General features: G+C 29.5%; 2 protein-coding genes and 1 pseudogene across 2 annotated transcripts; 2 read left to right on the top strand and 1 right to left on the bottom strand.

The window, feature by feature from the left end:
• Positions 1-351: 351 nt before the first annotated feature.
• LOC143194196 (larval cuticle protein III/IV pseudogene) lies at positions 352-1178 on the bottom strand (annotated as a pseudogene).
• Positions 1179-13398: 12220 nt separating this feature from the next.
• On the top strand, positions 13399-16170 carry LOC143194194 (endocuticle structural glycoprotein ABD-4). Its single transcript, XM_076400789.1, has 2 exons — positions 13399-13612; positions 15834-16170. Exons 1-2 carry the CDS (start codon positions 13433-13435, stop codon positions 16035-16037), a joined length of 384 nt encoding a protein of 127 aa, XP_076256904.1. The 5' UTR covers positions 13399-13432; the 3' UTR covers positions 16038-16170.
• A 2972-nt stretch (positions 16171-19142) lies between these two features.
• LOC143194195 (endocuticle structural glycoprotein SgAbd-1) lies at positions 19143-20635 on the top strand. The gene is made up of 2 exons (XM_076400790.1): positions 19143-19427; positions 20354-20635. Exons 1-2 carry the CDS (start codon positions 19251-19253, stop codon positions 20552-20554), a joined length of 378 nt encoding a protein of 125 aa, XP_076256905.1. The 5' UTR covers positions 19143-19250; the 3' UTR covers positions 20555-20635.
• Positions 20636-21391: the final 756 nt, after the last annotated feature.

Raw genomic sequence — 21391 nt, 5'->3', positions numbered from 1 at the left:
ATTTTGTATGGAGCTACAGTTAAATGGTCTTGATACCTACTAACAAGTAACCGACTATGGACAATCCCAGAAAACCCAGTATCACCAAACATGGTTATTGTTCCAAATCGCATTTTTCATCGTTGTCTCGTAAACTAGGACAATAGCAACCGGAGACCCGCGTTCGGATTCAGATTATTCTAATATAACCTACCTGGGAGTTAAAATCAATATTACTTTTTTGCACAGATTTTTTAGAAAATAAAGATAAAAAGAAGTAGCGTAGGAGTTAGAAGCTGAGGTGAGTACGGTAAGAGAAGGAATGAATGAAACACAAAATATTTTAATTAAAAATCACTATATATTGCTCAGGTACCCTATATATACATAAAACTATTTCTAATGTTTTTTCTCTGGCTCAGGGTGGGCTGCAATCCATTCCAATGCTCGAACTATAGCTTTTGGTACTTCTGGAGCAACAGGCAAATCAGCACCTCTAGCTTGATATCCATTTTCATCAGCAATATAACTAATTTCATGACGGTGTCCTTCGAGATCCACCCAGGAAACTGTCCCTTCAAGTGTGGTTGCAGTTTCTTTACCTACTTGCTTCACAGATGCTTTTTGTTGATGCTTCGATCCATCGGCAGCTTCATAAATCCAATCGAAACTGCCATCTGGTCTGATATCAGAATTCTGAGATATAATGGCGACAGGGTCCTTGACAGATGCACTATACACAACTGCTAAGATACAGGAAATGACTAGAATTTTGTATGACATGTTGGACGATTTTATCTAACTGTTTGACATCTTCAAATTTCCTCGCCTTTATATATGAAATTTTACTTGTATCGGAAAAACAACCGAAGGTTAAAGTCACTAAACGAACAGCTAGGTTCCCTTGATAATATCATTGTTATTGAAATTATAATATATATACGTTTTCCTTAGTTACTGCCATATTAGATGTTTTTAACAATTTTTAAATATGCGTTGATTGTGAAACATTTAGGTTCAATAACAATATTTTCCTTAATTTATTTCAGAAACCGCTATGATTAATAGATTTGTAATTATTATTTCAATTAATAGTCAGTTTTCTTCACAACTAGGATGCAACAGAGTAGCAAACCTCAACCTTTTACAAGTATTAAATGCATTTGTGCCTTGGTAATAAATTTCCCCAAATCAATCATGAAATTGAAAAATAACTAACATTCTATTTTAAACAAACCATTTTAAGTGTTTTAAAACAATAAATAAAACAATGAAAAATATCGCTTGTGTAAGACAAAATTCTAAACCCAAATTTGGCATTATAGTCTACATAAGTTACAAAGTTTAATTGGGTTGAAATATTTTACAGGCTACAGAAGAATCTAAAGGTATTAAGATATCGTACAGACTAATATTTTGGATAATACAGAATTTATTATTAAACTTATTATTTCTTAATAATATATTTCTATAAACTGAAATAGCAAATAAATATTTTTTTTAATATACTGACAAAATATCTGTAATCTTTACTACCCCGTATCTGTCAGGAAATATGCCAGCCACTTCATGCTTTCCAATTGATAACATAGTAATTTAGACTTCATGGGATCTTGATATCGCAGTATATATATTAAAATAAAATAAATTGTTCTACAATATAACTGTATATTGTAATTAAAATATCTCTAGTAAAAATTTATATATGTCTATATTAAGTATTAATATATTATTATATAATATATAATATAATATATTATATAATTAATTATATATAAGTTCAAGGAAATCAAGTAGTCTCTATTTAGATTTATCACAAACGAGTCAACATACCATATATAAACGTGGGACAACGAATGACATATTATTTTCAGTTAACGGTAATTAACAAACATGTTGCCTCATCTATCAATGAGTCAATTGCTTTAACAGAACCTAGAATGATTCAATCTGAATACAAGTAGAAATATTTAATAAGACAAATAAGTAAATAAACAGCACGACTATTATTATTAAAAATATGTATAATGAATCAACAAAACAATAATTTGTGTACCACTGGATCGAAATCGTTTTTCAAATATGATTATTTTGAGATATGAGGCCCCTCAAAGCTCAGAGAACCTTCTCTAAAATTCTTCACAAATATTTACCTGGACATTTTAAATTTATTAATTCAACTCACTTGAATGTGCTCTTGTAATTCACGATTAACATAAAAAGTCAAGAGTTGAGGCCTACTTATGTTATAACCCCAATCAAATCACTCTTTAACATTTTTTTTTCAATCAAAATGATGGCTGTTGTTTCCAACATTCAGATCCAATAATCAGGGACATCATGATTATTGGAGAACATCATGATGTCCATAATGACGAAACGTCGCATGATCACTTTGTCTAATCCGATAATCAACTTCTTTTCTGGTAAACTAACATCCGTATCAGGTTTTCAGATCCTTTAAATTACTCGAACGTTAATGTGGTGGTTAATGTTTATTAAAGTTGATTAATCATTCATATAATAAGACACAGACTCAATAAATAAATGTTCAACTATATCTTATATTATTATAGCTCTCCTACATAACTATGGAATGCTTTGGTATTAACAAAATTAATTCTAAACAATTACTTGACCTGATTCTATGTTAATACTACGAATTTGACAAATATTGCTTCCTAAACATTGATCTTAATAATGATGTAAACTAGAAAACACACTAAACCAGACCCCAGTATCTATCTTCGACGTTATGAGCAACTGCCATCGCCTTTCCTCTGTCAGAATGAGATTCAAACTTAATAAGTATAGTAATAACAGGCTAGTAGGCAAAAATAGTGATCCGTTGATGGGCTTTTAGCGATTATTATCAAAAATATAGCGTATATGAATCCCGTAATTCTCAATAATTGTCGTCTGTCTTTGTATACTTTAACTGTTCACCCCTGATCCTGTCATCCTGAACGTGTTGCGCTGTTACACGATTTCGCGGTTGACATTAATTTTTTCTATACCAAAAATTATTTCTTTGTCTGTATTTTTGTATATTTCTACACATAATCATTTATTTTCTCCGCGTCCTTTGTATCGAATGTCCTGTTCTAATCGCAAAAGCACGTCGTAGCAAAAGTAAATAGTCGCGAAATAACCATAAAAGCGACAAAAAATGTATATATGCATATGTATTTTCCTTTCAATACCCTCTTATTTTAATTAGATATGTTGATGTATATCAATTTTAAAGGAATATGCACAAGCATGTAATGCCAATAGTAGTGCCAAAAAATTAACATATTATGGTTTAGAAGTAATTCGTGCCATGTTTTGTAACAAGTAACGTTTTTGATAGAACCACATCTTATGAATACAGAGAAAAAAATATTAAATATTTTTTGAGCGATTTTGGAAGGTTTGGACGAGCATTGTAGCCAGAAAAATGGGTTTCTCGGTATATTCCATCTGCTTTTCCCTCAATAATGTTAAAACTTTGAAACAGTTCTCCATTTCATCATCACCAATTACATATTTTGCAATTCAAAACCAAGACATTTCAAATCCGTAAACTTTCGGTTCGTCTGTTTAGCTGAATCATGATTTACTAAAATTTCAGCATTTCTTTTTTAAATTAAAATAGTAGAATAAAATCGTCAGTAAAATTATTCTGTCGATTTTTCGGTATAAAAACCAACATATTTCATAGAATGAAAATTATAATTATTTACTATTTAACCAAATAAGATGTATTAAAATGGTTAGGGTTGGTTGCATCTACATTACGACAAATTGAATGTAGGAAGAAACAATGGAATATTCTACTCCAAAATGCTACCAATTTATTCCAGGTTAAAGTAAGAAAAAATAATTATTCTGCTGAAGGAAGCAATGTATTAAATATAAATAATAGGTTTAGTAAAAAAAATCCACTATTTTTACTTGACGTAAAACGATTTATTTAACATACATCGAATGTTCTAATTTAAGTCAAATATACAGAGTTTGTTTAATACCTTGTTGACTTTTGATTTATGTGACTTTTGACTTTATTTGACTTTTTGTTTATTTGAACAATTGATTCCTTGGACATTTTGTAAGTGATCGATCCATTTTTCGAAATTAGTCAATTTTATTCCAATTCGCAGATTGAAATTCGGACCATGAGGCTTTTTTTGTTTATCTTACTTTTGTGCAATGTTTAGTTCCTACCAAAAGAAACCAAAAGAGACAGTTCTTATGTGACAGTGAAACCGTACTTGTATGAAACATATTCAACAAATGGTCTTCCATAGCTTGGAGCATCTTCCAAAACTATGCTTATTATAAAGTATTTTTATCGCATTGCATTGCAAAATATAACGCATATTGTCTTTATTAATCATTGACGTGAATTCAAACAAAACTGAGTTAACCATTCACAAAACTGTCAAATAAGCTTTTTGGTACTAAATGTCAGAATTTATTAAAGCCATCCATTTAAAAAATAATGGATTTCTTTTTACTTGACCTAATACTTATAAGGTATTAAACATGTAAATGAAACGACATTTTAAGAATTTTTTAATATCCTAAAATATCTCTTACTATGATTAATTTAAAATGGTATTTATTTTGTAACATATATTTAGCAATTACCTACAAGGATGACTTCTTTAATTGCTCTAACACTTTAAGTGTAATGCCTTATATATAATTTTACATAACTCCGAGCGTTTAAAACTTTATTATCTTGATATTACATTTAATGTTTAATAAGTCCATAAAAGTACACAATTAATTTCACTACTAGTCCCATAAATACCTATAAAAACAGTTAAATATAGTATAACCAAAATATTTAATTAAAATCAAAAACATTTTTGATGCTAAACCCATTAATGTATTTATAATAACAGGGACGAAAAAATAAAAAATATTAAAACTGAAAAAAAAAGTTCCAAGAAAAAATAATTCAAACTAATTAAGACATTTGCGTATTAAAGGTCGACGTGTTTCGCTTCTACTAGCTTACGTAACATAATGAAGTTATCACGACATCAGAATAAACGACAGACAGAAATAAACAAATAATATAAAGGGATTGGAATTATAAATGTTGTATAAAATTATTTATATTTTTTTTGAAAAGTATTGTTTTTTATTCATTATTATAGACTGAAGTAATTGTAAGCTTTTTTATCATTAAGCACAACTTTTTGTCCTTTACAACTATATTGCGGCTATAAAAAAGTTAGGTAAATTTTGGATATAATTGATGTTCTAATTAAAAATGTTTCGCTATGGTGTTTTAAATTTTAAAACCATATTTCACAAAAACTGTTACATATCTTTAGGGAACAGTGATGTTCAGCTACCCTGGCTCATTTTTGGTAACATAGGGAATAACATAACATATACACAGATCGACAAAATAAATCTTCTTTAGTGGCGACCCGAGAACAGGCAAAAGTTTTGATAATTTCAAAAGAATAAAACTGATAGATGCGCCAGTTTAGGACACAGTGAGATATTTTAGTATAGTATCAAGTATTCACATATTAGAAGTTGAAGATGCGTGGTTTAAATTTCACTGGCTCAAGAACCATTTCTGGTTCACCTCATTATATATAATTAATTGTTAGATGTATTTACTCAATAAATATGTTAGACACTATGATATGATATTTTGATCGCATCTAATTGAAGTTCAATTGTGGGTAACCAATGCCTCTAGAAGAGGAAGATGACACCAGATTGACACCAGATAAGGTTATTCAATATTTAAAGGAGAATACACAAATATTTATTAATATACATACATTTACAATGGTGAAGAATCGTTTGGAGGAAGGCGCTAAAGATGTCGAAGATATAAATGAGTAAAATTGGTAAATATGTTTCTAAAATTTTAATACTCATTTCCCAAAATACCGCTTTTAAATTATCTGAATTTTTATAGCTTTATGGCGGTATTTTGCCTTTCCGGCATATTGTCTGTCAGTATTTGATCATGTTTTGTCACCGCTACCCGACTTTTGCATTATTTGGTATATGGAAAACAGTTTATAATTGAACATTAGCCAGAAAAGAAGGCCTGACATACATGCCCCCTTAAATTCGTCAAACCAAGGTGCTCTAATTCTCCTTTACTTCAATTCGGTTAACCATAATTCGTGATTATTGGTAAAGTCAGGATCGAGGAATCTAGATAGAAAGATCCATATTAAAAATCGCCTTGGTTAACTTAAATTATAATTAGTGCAAATAAAGTAAGTAGTGCTATGTAAAAGTGTTTCATTAATTTGCAAGAAATTCTAGCTGAAATCGTCAGCTGTGAGTAACCAGGGCGCGAAGAGAATTAGCAACAATAAACAAATAATAAGGCTCCAACGGCAGGCGCTACGAGAGCTATCCAAGAAATTCTCCAACGAGGAAGAGAGAACTAGTCTAGTTTTTTTACTAAGAGAAGGAACAAATAATTTGCCTTCATCTATCAAATTTTCGTTGGCCATTTTGAACTCCTGTTTTTCGTAATTTAGGCATTTTTAAGTTAAGCAGTAGGTTTCAATTTGTAACGCTATCATTTAAAAAATGGGCACTCGGACTTCGCATTGGTCACACTGATTTCTACCCTATATTATATTATTTAAATATTTCTTGATAGGTTTATATAGATTTCGCTCAACATACAGATGAGCCTTTTGGTATAGTATAACAATAGTTTTACAAAAATTTTCTTTTTCAATAAACCAACATGACTTGTCAATTACTTCATTAAAATAGAATATTAGAAGGATTATTCGACAATAAATCGTCGATAATGAAAAATGATTATTGACTGTGGAGAAGCCGTAATAAGCCTAATGTCTAATTCAGTTAACATACAGAAAAAGACCTGCATTTATTATTTACCAAAAGTGTCCATTAGATCGAAAATTATCGAGATGTGATGATGCACAGTTTTTGATCTATTGCGTGTATTATCACCAAAAAAGTAATTTAACTCATATTTTATATAACTAAGACATTACATTAGATTACTAAACATACCAGGCACCAAGATAATAGCATCATAAAAAGGAGAAATTAGTAACTCAATATTATACCGAAGATGAAATTATTAGATATCAAATGTAGCGCGATTTACGGTATTTAAATAAAGAAACTACAGTAACCTTAAAGTACATAAGTAATTTCAAAATTGTACATGTATGGTCATGTCAATACAGATGTGGAAAAGGAAATATGTCATATTAACAAAATTATATAATGTATACTGAAATATATATGTTCAATAAATAGAATAATATAATATCCCTGTACTTAAACTTCTTGTGATTCTGTGTATGCAAACAATATTAATGAATTATCTAAACATCTAAAATGTTATAATATGATCTGTTTCGTTTTTTATCCTATTTGATATTAACATATTTTTCTTTTGCCATAAAATGATATGGTGATACTTATTCAGATAACTAACTTTAATTTAAAATTCACCCTGAACAGTTTTCTAATTCGATTATTAAGTTCTGAGTGTCAAATACGTTATTTCTGTGCTATAATTGTATAAGTACTATTTGCAAAAAGTAAGGGTTAGTTGCTTAGTGTTAAATATAACTTATAATAAAGTGAGAGCGATTATAAAAGGGAAAAATTTTGTTATTTATAAAACAATAATCCGAAAATATCAATAACTTTATTTGTACTAATTAGAATTTCTGGGATTTAATAAATCTTATACTGACAGTATAACAATATTAAATTATGCAAAAATTACATAATGACATTCCCATTAGTCACTGTTTAGGAATTATAGATACTTCATAAGATAAAAACCAAATACTAACGCTATTACAAAGAAAGTTGTGGGAGATACTTTACATGAAAAGATTTTGCAATTGCCAATACGATAAATTCAATAAGAATTACAAGGATTGCCCGGTATATAATTATACGTATATTTTTATGACATATTTTCAATTGAATAAGAAATAAGCCAAAATGTAATCTTCAATAATTGTATACCAGGTCTTTGTCAGTTTATTGTATTAGGAACACATTGCATAACAGCCTGACTTCGCATCAAGTGAAATAAATCGGCTCTTCTATGCGTTATTTAACAATTTTTAATAAAATAAATAAGAGGTAATAGTATATATATTTCGCATACATCCATTCAGAAGTGATTGAAATACACGACTATATAGTAGTATAATATGTTATTATAATATTTTTATATCCCAACGAAACGAGTCGATTACAGTCTACAAGAATTGCCTACAGATACATTATTATTAATATAATAACTTCAGTAACTTGAATATAAGATATTACCTATGATAATAACTATCGTGATAGTCTATGGAATTCTCAGAGCTCCCACTGCGAAAACTGCTGTTGGTACCAAAGGATTTTCAATATTCAATTTTTTACATAATAAAACTTTGACATTACTGAAAATTGACAGCATTAAAAGGTGTTAGCCTACAAGATTTCCTTTTTTCTATTCATTGAAATTACCAAATCCGTTTCTTTATATTTTTTATAAAATTAATTGAGACAGCGTCTCAACAGAATTATATGTCCATTGTAATTTGTGTTATTCATTTCCAGGTATTGTTCAGATACTTTCTTTTCAATTCCATAGGTTTGTAAGCAATATTTAAGAGCTGTTTAGATTTCGTAACGTAATATTTTCCTTTTTAGGTGTGCGAAATATGAAAATGGCCTCTTTTTTGAACGTCACGTTTCTTGACAATTTAAATTGACAAAAATATATTAGGCGTGTTAAGACATCAAAATAGGCAATAAATATAGACAAATAGACTATAGACAATAGACCTAAAAAATATTATTTTATTAATACACCATTAACGACATTTTTTTTTAATCATATTTCATATTTGTCTCATATTTGTTCTCTAGTACACATTAAAACCTTTTATTTTTCCCGGCGAGGCTCCTTTTTAAACATTTTCGCTTGTGGGATAAATCTGAAAGGTATGTCTAAAGCGTCCAGTAGTCTGATATTAATGATTTTCTTTGGTATCTTCTCACAATCCCTTTAATATTCTCGTCAAATCACCTTGATCTTCACACACCTCTACCAAATTTTCCGGAAAGTGGTCGATGTGGGAAGAAGAATATGTGCTTTTAGGCTCATTGGGCAGCCTAAAGCTTAAAATGATTTTAGCATTATGTTGACTATTTGTTTCATTCACACTAACCACTGACCTTATCCCATTCGTTTCGTGTTTCACGAAAAACTAAAAAACCCTTTTTTATTAAAACTTAACTTTTCCCCTATTTTCACGTTCTCCCCTTCCATCGCCATCCCGTAGCTCTGATTCGACTCGAACTCATCCAATGAGTTTTCTAACCTTGCCCTTACTTCATTCTACCACATACTGGGCGAGTGATCTTTAAGAACTTTAAGAATTCCTTAACAGGAGAAAATTCAAGAAATCGATTATTTTCATATAGTCTAGCCTATGATGAAATAAAAATCGATGACCAAATATCCATTAGTACTTCGGTTTGGGTGCTAATGTGTGATATTTGGAAAAAGTGTCTACTTCGTCGTGGTTGTGTTTGTTGACTTATATTTCTGTCCATTATTAAATTGGTTATACACTTTTTATACTGTTACTCCCCCCTATTTGTCTTATTCATTTTATTTTATTTATTATTTTATATATACACTTCATGTCCGCCCCCTCCCTCTTTTTCAACACAGTGCTCTATTATAGTCGCGAAATGACGACATCCGTCTAAGCGACAAAAAAATTACAATAGTATTTTTCAAATTTATTTCTTCTTCTTTGAAATCTTCAAAGTAATATATGTTGAAGCCGTCTTGGTTGGCGCAAGTAAAGGTCCTCTTACTATTGCGATAGTAGCCGGTTAGAATCCTGCTGGGACATGGTCGTAAATTTATGTTTTTGATTGTCCTTAGGTAAAATGCGACCAGGAAAATGATCCCAGTTATGCCAGTAACTAGACTGGGTAAGACAGGATGTCTTCTGTGATGATTTCTAAGCTGGCTACTCGCCAGTCAGTAGACTTAATGCTGTGGACCGTAGTTATGAGACCACGTTAAATAGGTCCAGTCCAGATAAAGCCTCGTTGGTAAATGTTGAACATACACATTCTATTCAGTTTTGAAAGTAAATAGTGTTGAATATTGAAATAATAATCATTTATAACATCTTTGGTCTGATGGAAGGAGTTAATAATGAATATTTTATGTCATATTTTTGTATGAGAGTACTTCCATCGTTAAATTTGACGAATATGAGGCCGAATCAAAAGCTATTCGTAACATTTTGAAGTAAATTAAGCCTAAAAAGATAAGCTAAATGAAAATTGGAACGTTTCAGAGTAAAGTTCGCCTGCTAAATAAATCTTATTCACTGCTAATCTATTAATTTATACAAAAAATCCAGAATAAGACCAAATAATTATGAACTAATAACCGTGAAGATATAACAAGGAAAGCAAATCTTTGTTCCTTAATATGTTACTGCAAGTTACCAGCAGTGAATAAAAAAAACAAAACTAAGAAGCACCGTGCTATATATACGGACGTGTTACACTTAGTATGCACTAGAATGAATTATTCTTAAAAATTAAAACTAAAATATATCTTAAAATAGCTAAGCGCAAAAAATAATATCTATTACTATGTTATAGAACTAATATGCTTGAATTTAGTCACTGATTTGCAACTAACAACCTTACTATTTGTGTTTATACATGTGTTTTATTGTATTTTAATAAATATTATATATCCAAAATATAACACAGATGATAAATTATAATAATACAATTAAATGTTAATCTTACAGTTGCACAGAACATCTAGGATATTTCGTATGATATAATGGCTAAATAGCAATAAACTATGATAATTTCAAAATATATTACCCAGGCTAGATATTGACATATGTTGAACATTATCCTTTATTTACACAATCACATATTGCTTTCGAAGTCAAATTACAAATGGACTCACTAAATATATACAAACAATTGCAAATTAGATTTTTGCTTCAACTCGTATCGCCAAAAAAAATATTACAACTCACAATTAGAAAGCAAATAATTAATGAAAAACTTTCCAATACGAGAATATGCTAAAAATTGCCATGATTAAACATTAAGCTAAGATAAACATAAATAACACTATCAATAGCAATTCGCAGATCTAACTTATAGTAATATTCTAAAATCTCTTAAATACTGATGGAAATCTAGAAAATCTAGAATATAAAGTAAATTTAAATTAATATTACGTTATATGTGTATTAAATAAAATATGTTGTTATTAAACGTTTGACCATTTAAGTTTTCGACGAAGTTCGTGCAAAAATCGATGAAACCTATTATTGAAATATTGATAATTATTGAAAATCTAGGGGAACTCAATAGCACTTCTCCTAATTTTATCTACCTTTTCTTAATTACATGTCAAAGACCTTTTCTTGCCACTTGACTTTGGAATACTTTAATAGTCAGTTTTAATATTATAGCTTAGAAGAACCTAACAACTGAAACTATTGTAACTATATTGGTTTTAAAACATAATATGAATTTGTTTAAAATATGCAACAAACAGTGTCTTTACAGTTTCTCTCAGGTTCCAGCTTCATTGAAGCTTTTACAAGCAAACAACAAGTTTTACACGTTTTGTTTTTATTTCACCATGCTCCTTTCTATAATTCTTTATATGAATAAAAATGAAAATTAATTTCATTAACGCTGATCAGAAATTATTTGTTTCATGTATTTAAATTGAAAAGCTTTTTATGTAACATTAACAAATGTTACTAATCTAAATATCCATTGAAATTATATGATGGACTTTGTAATAGAATACAATACAATAAAAGTATAAAGAATATAAAGAAATAATAGAATATAAAGGAAAACATAAAAATAAATAGCGCAATAAGTACAAAGTGTTATATTTGCGTATAGAATACTGGCATTTTATTCAGCAATTTTAATTAACACAGATTGCCAAAGCATCAAATGCTTAGACCCAAACACGATTTTAGCTATCATATTTCCATCAGCTAATTTGACTTCGTATATTGACAATTATGTGATATTTAATAAATCATTTTAACACCTACCTACATCAACTCCATCTTAAATAAATTGAAACTGTGCACAGTAAACCTTCACAAACAACTACAAAAACCTAATTACTCGTATCACCAAAGATCGCAATAATATATGTCTATCGGGATTGGAAGGGAATTCTCCGATGTACTACCACCAAGTCCGTCCACTAATTCGAAACCTAAATACTAACATAAACGCATCTAAAACTAAAATACAATCAAGATAAAATGGAATGAAAAAATTGATAAATAACCTAACTTTTCAATATAAAAATTTACCAGAAATATTTACCAAAATTTAAGATAAGGCAAATAGACCATTAAAAATTAGTTTTTCAGTTGTATTCTTGTAATCGTTCAGAGCATCTATGTTTTATTTAACAGATTCTATATTTAATAGAAAATCAGATAAACTCAGAAATTTTCAAAAACATATAATCCCATCTTGTTATAAACTAAATATTATAATAAATAATAGGATTTTTGACTTTCGAAGCTTCTAATATCCTTGAAAATAGAAAATTCGCAATGGTTTTCTTATATCCAGTTTTCTTAACATAATAATAGTACAGTAACATTTTTAATAAAAAAATTACTTAATTAAGCACTTAGATGTCCAGTCTTTAGTAACAATTTATCAAAATATTTCATTTTAACTAGATGTTGTTAGTCACCAATTAAGCGAACAAAATTTCGTAGATTTATATAACCAACCAAGAAACTAACGTAAGATATCTGGTAATTGATCTAGCTGAATTGAAGATGTTCCAATCCCATTTTAAGAAGAACAATAAAATGCGACAGTTGGGTCGTTTCATATTACATAATTGTCTGCGCTTTATTCTATAATAAACGTTTTTATTGAAAATGTCGTGGTTATTATGTTATTTAAAAGGTATAATAAAATAAAGTACATATCGTACGTAAGAAATAAAGAAATGATGACACTATGCACTTACTATCTCGTTAAAAGATGTATAGGTGAGATGGTGACGAGCTTCAGCACGCATTGCTTAATACCATAATACATGGTGTGTATAATTTTGTCGTAAAGGTCATTTTGGTCGTGAAATGGCTTTAGCTGTGACACATACAACTTATTCCTGCGGGGTAACGCCAAAAAATGCCGAATCGGATCGTTTCGTCAACTCCAAACTCGTTATAAATCATTTTTACGATGGGACGCGAACCACGCGACCGTTAAATAATCAACGCGTCACCCTGTATGGAGCAAGACAACAACAAACCTTAATTTTCCTTTGTACAGGAGGGGTCGATAAATAACATTATTTTCATATAAAAAGACCGTCTTCGTCGTCAGGTAATCAGTAATTGTCATCATCAACATGGCGTTTGGTATAGTCGCGTTGGTCTTTCTGGTTAGCGTGTGTGCTGTTTCTTGTGCTCCAGCCGAGCCGGTGCCGATCATCTCGCAGGACAGCGACATTCAGCCAGACGGCACCTTCAAATGGTCTTACGAATCTGGCGATGGTACAAAACAAGAGCAGAGCGGCCAACCAAAGCAAGTTAGTATTTAAATATTCAAAAACATTTTTTTTTCAATCTCAAAAGGCTTATAACATAAAATATTCCAAAATAAATTCGATTTTTATTAATAATATAATTATTTTATTAACTAACATTAAATATAAATCGACATTAATATATATCATACACCAACATAATTTTATCAGTAAATAATTTTATCATTCCATACCAACATTTAGTTCATTTCATTATTTACATATGTATAATAACACAATAGCAATTCACCTGATTCATCTGTCACTATTACTTAAAAGTTGACCCTTTTAATCTTATCTACCTACTACTTAATATGGGCATCAAACTAAGCTCCTCGGCATTATTTCTTAAACCACAACATGTTTTATCCATCCTGGTTACTGGCGTAACTGAGATGCTTATTCCTTGTCACATTTTACACTGTAAAAGAAAGAAAAACGAGTATTATAACTGATTGTAGCTTAAAAGAACTTTGCGACTGAAAGCATTATATCTATATAAGTTTTAAGATTTACCGCTAAACCAATATTTTAAAATATACAACGAGAATGTGCGAGCAGCTGCCAAGAGCTTTTCTATATTTGTTATGTTTTAAAACCGCAAAACAAATGTTTCCAAATATACCATAAAAATTGTCCTTCTAAGTTCCTTAATGTTCCAGCTTCCGCAACCTCTTTCTAGCAGCCCTTTAAAAATTTTATCTATATAGGTTTTATAACTTACTGCAAAACCAATATTTTAAAATATATGTTACATCGAAAAATGTCTTTCCAGTTTCTCTTAGTTTGCAACTTATAACGTAACTTTTTCCAACAGCCATTAAGAATTGTATCTATATATGTTTTAAATCTTATTACAAAACAAATATTTACAAATATACCGTGAAAATTGTCCTTATATATTTCACTTTCCAGCTTCCTTACAGGCTCTTTCTATCAGCCGTTAAGAATGTTATCTATATAGGTTTTACAACTTAGTACGAAGCCAATATTTTAAAATATACAACGAAAATTATAAATCCAATTTCTCTCAGTCTCCAAAACTTCTTTTCAAAACCTTCAATCCTATCTTCAATATTTAATAACTGATTTTATTTTATTGTGCTCCTTAATATCAGATGCCTTTTAAAGTACTTTTCTGAATCCACAGTCCGGCAGCTTATTTTGCTGTTCCTTTGAATAAAAATTAAAATGACTTTCATTAAATTTCATCAGAAATTATTTCTGTCATGAATTTATCTTGTTCATTATGTTACCTCTTCTGTAATATTTCTGACTATTTCCATAATACTAACAGATACTACTATTCTAATATTCATCAATATTGCATTATTGAGACCATGACAGAAGACAACTGGTATTAAAAAGCATAAAGCATAAACAATAAAGGGAATATAAAGCGTACTGGCACTTTACGCTGTAATTTTAACTCACTTAAATTACTAAAACATCAAATGAATTTCGCTATTTTGAAGAAACTTTAGAACTATTATAACTACTATGTACATCAACTCTATATTAAATAAACTGAAGCAAAACGTATAAGAGCCGATCACTAGCAATTAAGAGAATTTATTTGACATTTTGAAACTTCTAAATCCCAATTGTTTTTTCTGTCATGATCAAATCGCCTTTGAAACGATATTAGCAACAATACTTATGATATATAAAGAAACATTTGACAGACAATCAATTTATAGTATCTTTAAAATCAAAATATCCACACAAGATGGAAAGTAATTGAATAAAAAGCGATATTGCCCAATATTATATAACTTACTTATATATTGTTGCTCCATTCATATCATATTCGACGCGAACATTTCTAACATATCTCACAGGAGAAATTTTGGGATTAGTTTAATCTATGCACATGCTTTCTCATCCGGATTTTTTATCAGAAATTCCAACAACTTTTGATGTATACAACAAGAAATTTAATTAGTAAGCAATATATTGTTATGGTAATTTTATCATATCTAAAATAGACACACAATTCGAAGACAGCCTTTCACTTACATAAAACAAAAGATTAACAAAATAATAATTAATGCAACAATTATAAATTTAGAATTATAAATATTTAAAAACAAATATACTGATATAATTTCAAATAAACCGTAATTTGTTATCGAAAACTCATTGCAGCATTTGGAAGTTATATAAAACTGGCTTTTTACTCCTTTTATATAATCAGATCGTTTTATTACATTTTTGACTTCAGATTGAAAAAGAAACTCCTGTGGTAATGCAGGGATCCGCATCTTGGACCGACAACGAAGGAGGTGGTCATCAATTGACATACGTGGCCGACGAGAATGGTTACCAGCCTCAAAGTCCTGATATACCGGTGGCGCCTGAAATTCCTCCCGCCATCCAGAGGGCGCTCGAATATAATGCTGCTCATCCCGAACAGGACGGTAACTAATCAACAATCACGGATAAAACGGCTGTCTTACTGGACCTATTTTTGTTGTGTTGTGCAAGTCTGATTATTGTTTCATTATATTTAATTCTGCATGTGCTTTGTAAATAAAGTTTTATACTGTTTCATACCACAACGATCGCCGTTCTTTATTCACCTGAAGGTCCTTAAAGATTGCTTATTTTGTTAACTGGTGATGCGTTATTAATAAATGAGTATTACTAAGGTAAGGTAAATTTAAATTTAAATTTCAAGCCATTTTCCCGATGGTTAAGTAGTTTCTTTTGTCGTAAATATAACGGAAACTCCATCCAAGGAAAATATTTGATAGGATTTTATTGGTTGACTTCAGCGCACCAACTTATTACAAAAGCTCTGCAGCTAAATAATATATAATATTTACAGAAGTTTCTATGGAAAGTGGGAAATGCTCCAATACACACAACATATAAATGTAAGAAATTGTACTCGATGCTTTACAAAGATCTCACAATAGTCAAATATATTTGAAAAAAAATTTCGAAAAGATTAATAACATTTTTTCTTTGCATCAAATAGTAACTAGATATAAAAATCCATAACGGTAACTCTAAACAGAAATGACTCTGAGATAACAACAACCAAGCACCATATTTTTCAGAAAAATGAAATATGCGTAATTTACAACTTCTAAATTTATATTGGACGATTCAATAAAAATAGCAAAAGCTAAAAAGCAAGATCTGAGAGAAAAACATTATACAGTCATTAAACGATTACAATTCTCAATAGTTAATAAATGAAACCCTTATTTGAGTAAAAAGGACCACTTTTGCTAAATTATTTATTTCTTCAACGAAATATCAATAAATACTTGTAGTTTTTAAAGGTTTATGAATATTTAGGCTCTTTAATTTTGTAATCTGTTAACATACGAATTGATGAAATATTGAAAAAATCAGGATATTCGTTATTTTCTTAATTTAGGAAAAACAATAAATTAAATTGGTTATACTAAACTTATATGTCTTGACACTAATTAATAATTAATTAAATTAGGTTATTATAAATTAACTATATGTTATACTTTCAAAAAATTAATGCTTTACTCTAAAAATGTTATTATTAAGATGCTTAAATCTAAACAGCAAGTAATAAAATTTAAATAATAAAAAAACTAAATTAAAATATTACTTGTTTATGCTATTTTTTCATTGAGGAATATTTTTAGCTTTTATTTTTAATAATACTAGACTTTAATATTGACATTAAAGAAACTTTCCAAACTTTTATATTTATTCAAAATTGTTTTTAATTTCTCGTCATTCCTATCAATTAATCTAACTAGCCACTGAACTGTAATTAAAAATCGACACTTAATTACCAACTGAAACAAGAAAAATATCTCGTCTAATAATATAATTCGAGCTATTAGAAATCAAAAAATTAAACACCAAAATATTGAATATAAAATAAAATAATTATATATTTTATACCCCTTACTGCCTAAATTCTCTTATTTAAATATTATCCCATTTTTAATATTATTAGTAACAATGAATAATTCTCGATTCATTAAAAAAAACAATAATTCATTCTTAAATATATTAGCATATAATAAAATTAAATCAAGATCAATAATAGTGAAAGATATTTTAGGAATATAAATTACGAAAGGAAGTGAAGCGTTGAATAAACATCGACATCAGCTCAGCTCAGCTTTCTACTTAAAAAAACAAAATGTAGGAAAATCCGAGAAAAGACACTCCGCTCCTAATTCTGGCCATCCATATTGAATTCAAATTTATTGACTAAAACTAGCCAACATTTCACAGTTGTTACATATTGTAAATTCAATACGGAAGCTCTAATACAGATAGAGATCAAATTGAGAAAAGTAAACTCACTAAAGAGGGGTTAAAAAGCATATAAAAATGGTAATATATTGGAAAAAAATATTAAAACAATTATTTCAATTTTATGATTAACAAAAAATATACTTTCAGTAAATGTTAACGATAAAAATATTACTCAAGAGACGTATATATGATTCGGTTAACATTATTATTTGTACAAAATTCTGAATTTGAATGCTACTTTGGGATAGGTCAAGGGGAACTATAGAATGATGTAATATTAAAAAATATACAAATTAACGTTATCTTGTTTTGGTTTATATTACCATATACTGCATATTTTGTTCCGTACATTGTTATTATTCAACAAATTAAGTATGCAGCATAAATGTCATGCATGGTACTATGTAACAATTGGGTTCGAAGAATACTCAAAGGGAAATACATTATTTATCTTTCCAAATTAATTCTATATTCTTCAGAGAATTACCCCTGAAAACAATTTGCACGTATACTAACATTTTGTGAATATGATTCTTCAAAACAATCCAAACTTCTTGAATTACCAATTCAAATCTTTCGTTGATCCTATTTTGACCTCCTTAGATTACTCTAAGTGATTGAAATAATATGAGTATAATTTTTAATGAAAAAGCCTCGAAAAACACAAGTTTTATGTAATTAAAAAAAAACAATTACTGATAATTCTGCAAAATGAAATCATATTGAACTATACATAATTTTCATCACACTAATAATATATTAATCAAATAAATTTATTCTTTAAATTAGTTTGACATCTTCAGATATATTATTTTTTTAATGTATTTGCAATAGTGAATGACTGAATAATACACTAACAATATATTTACAATTATTAATGCACCTCATAATGATTATAAACTTAATACATCGTATTAAGTTTGTAGAAATACATTAGCTCTTAATACATTAGCTTAAATAATCAAAATATGATAGAACACTTACATATACACATATAAAACAATCTGAAAATCAAATTAGCTAATTACATGTACTAAACACACATCATCAAACCAATCTAAAAAGCGAAGACATTTGCCATCACCTTTTGCCGGATTAACAATAAACAAATCTATGAATAAATAATCATGGAACTGTCTGTTATGCAAACGAGGCTCATCTTCTGCATCGGAAAGTTGGTCTCTAATTAAATCTATTCATAACAAACGTGCGAACATGAAGCGGTATCCTTGAACAAGGCTCGGTTCTAACGAGCCGATTCTTTTTGGTGGTGCAGCCGAAATTTTGATGGTTCCGATGATGGAACTTGTATATATAAGCCCGACGATTTTTTCTTTATCGCTGAGTATCAATCGAATTATCGAAGAAGTAGAAGAACATGTTCGCTAAAGTCGTAGTTTTATCCGGTCTTGTCGCCGTGGTGCTTGGTGCCGCCCTTCAGGAACCCGTCGCAATCCTATCTCAAAATTCCGATGTATCACCCGATGGTTCATTCCAATGGAACTACGAATCTGCCGATGGTACTGCTCAGCAACAGAGTGGTCAACTAAAACAGGTAATTGACTCTGATTCGCTTATGTTCATACACGAGCATGGTAGTATATGCTAATATTTTTAAAGTTAATGTAAACATAAACTGTTTTGAATACGTCGTCGAACATATTTCGCATTGCATTTTAATTTTTTCCTTTATTATAGTTTATACTATCAATGGCACCTTTTTGTTTTCGTTTACTAGTACTAGTTTTTAGTTTACTAGTAAGGGTAGGGTTTCTTGTGTAATGAGGTGTACTAGATTTAAAGGATAGGTATTACTAACAGAATTAGTCAATTAAATTAGCACAAACTAGGTTCTATAACGTATTCTTACGAATGTAGCAATCTAAGATATCTTAAGCAAACTAACTATTATTGTATGACCATATTAAACTAGATGGATTACTAATCTCTTCAGCTTATCACCACCAAGCATGCCAACTTCAACTCATATTAAGTAAATTAACACTAGCCTAAAAGAGTATCAATAATTGTAGAATTACGCAACTTAATGTAATTACGTATCATGGGTGTACAACTAATTTTTTTTATTTATTCTTGTGCATGTAATTGCTGAAAATAGTATTAACAAATGATTTTAAAATCCGGAATAGCATAAAATATTGAAATAATATTAAAATTGTTGTATATTATGTTATATTTCAATAAGTTATAACTAAGGACAAAATTTAATCAAAGATTTTTTTGATATCTCCTTTGTAGTTTTCTGAAAATAACTCCGTTAGCCATTTATTTGCCATTTCTAACAATAACAAGTATATAATAGAATAGAATAGCATCATTCAAATTAATTAACAACATGTTTTCTTAAGTTAATCCAGTAACCAAACCAACCAAGTTCTAAAAAGCATATAAAAAACGATACACTATATTGAATAATTAACTGTGAACTCAGTACTGCTTTTGTTGTTGTTTGATTATTAGGTTGGAGAAGAAGCTGGTGAAGCCGTTTCTGGATCTGCCTCATACACCGACCCTGAAGGCAACTCACATCAACTGTCTTACGTAGCTGATGAGAACGGATACCAACCACAAAGCGCTGATATCCCTGTCGCTCCTGAAATTCCCGCCGCCATCGCCAGGGCTTTAGCATGGAATGCCGCCCACCCAGAAGAAAACGAATAAACACCATGAGACTTGATTTTTTTTAATGTCTTCGTATGAAGACTTTTTTGTAAATAAAGCATGTTTTGTTTTGAACAAAAATTTGATAATTTGTATTATTGTGTGTAGAGTTAATCCATAACAGCTGGCCGATTGTCTCTCCTCTTATTGCCAACCTTCTATCTTCAGATCGGCCTTTTTTGTTTTCTATTCAAAGTACCAACGACAATATCTAGACCACCCTAACCCCAGCTTTTGTTCTTTAACTGTGAATACTTCAAATTTAGAGATGTGTGACTGTCTGTTGACTGTTGAGAATCGTTGCCAAAATCGGCCAAACAAACCTTCTAGAAAAGGTTGCGAATCTGCTACATACACTAGAAAACCGAAGGCTTCTACAGCTTAACCGATTTACTTTATGGCTCTACTAGCTTAACAGTTTGCCATCTGAATGTAATGATTTTATTGAAATATCGAAAACATGTATTAGTAACATTGTTATATCAGACAACATCAACCTATGAAAAATTAAGTATTGTCATGACATTTTCGCATATACCATATATTTCTTAAATGATAAAAACTAATTATTAAGCTAATTGTATTACTTACGGTGTGCGATGTTTATTATGTTGTGCTTATTATTCAGATAATTGAATATTAAATGTAAACACCAAATAATTATGGTTATTTATAATAATTAAGTAACTGCGATAATCACAATTTCGACAAGACAAATTAGCTACATCTACAATGGAGGTATGAAGATATTAGAAAACAATAATAACGTCAGTAATATATTAATAATAAGTATAAGTATTATCCCTCGTGTAATATAACGGTAATAACTGTATATGT

The sequence above is a fragment of the Rhynchophorus ferrugineus genome, unplaced genomic scaffold (assembly GCF_030347505.1).
Source record: "Rhynchophorus ferrugineus isolate W39M unplaced genomic scaffold, kcgeb_rfMv2 rfM3, whole genome shotgun sequence".
In the NCBI taxonomy this organism is placed as follows: Eukaryota; Metazoa; Arthropoda; class Insecta; order Coleoptera; family Curculionidae; genus Rhynchophorus; species Rhynchophorus ferrugineus.
This window is presented reverse-complemented; position numbering and strand designations above follow the sequence as displayed.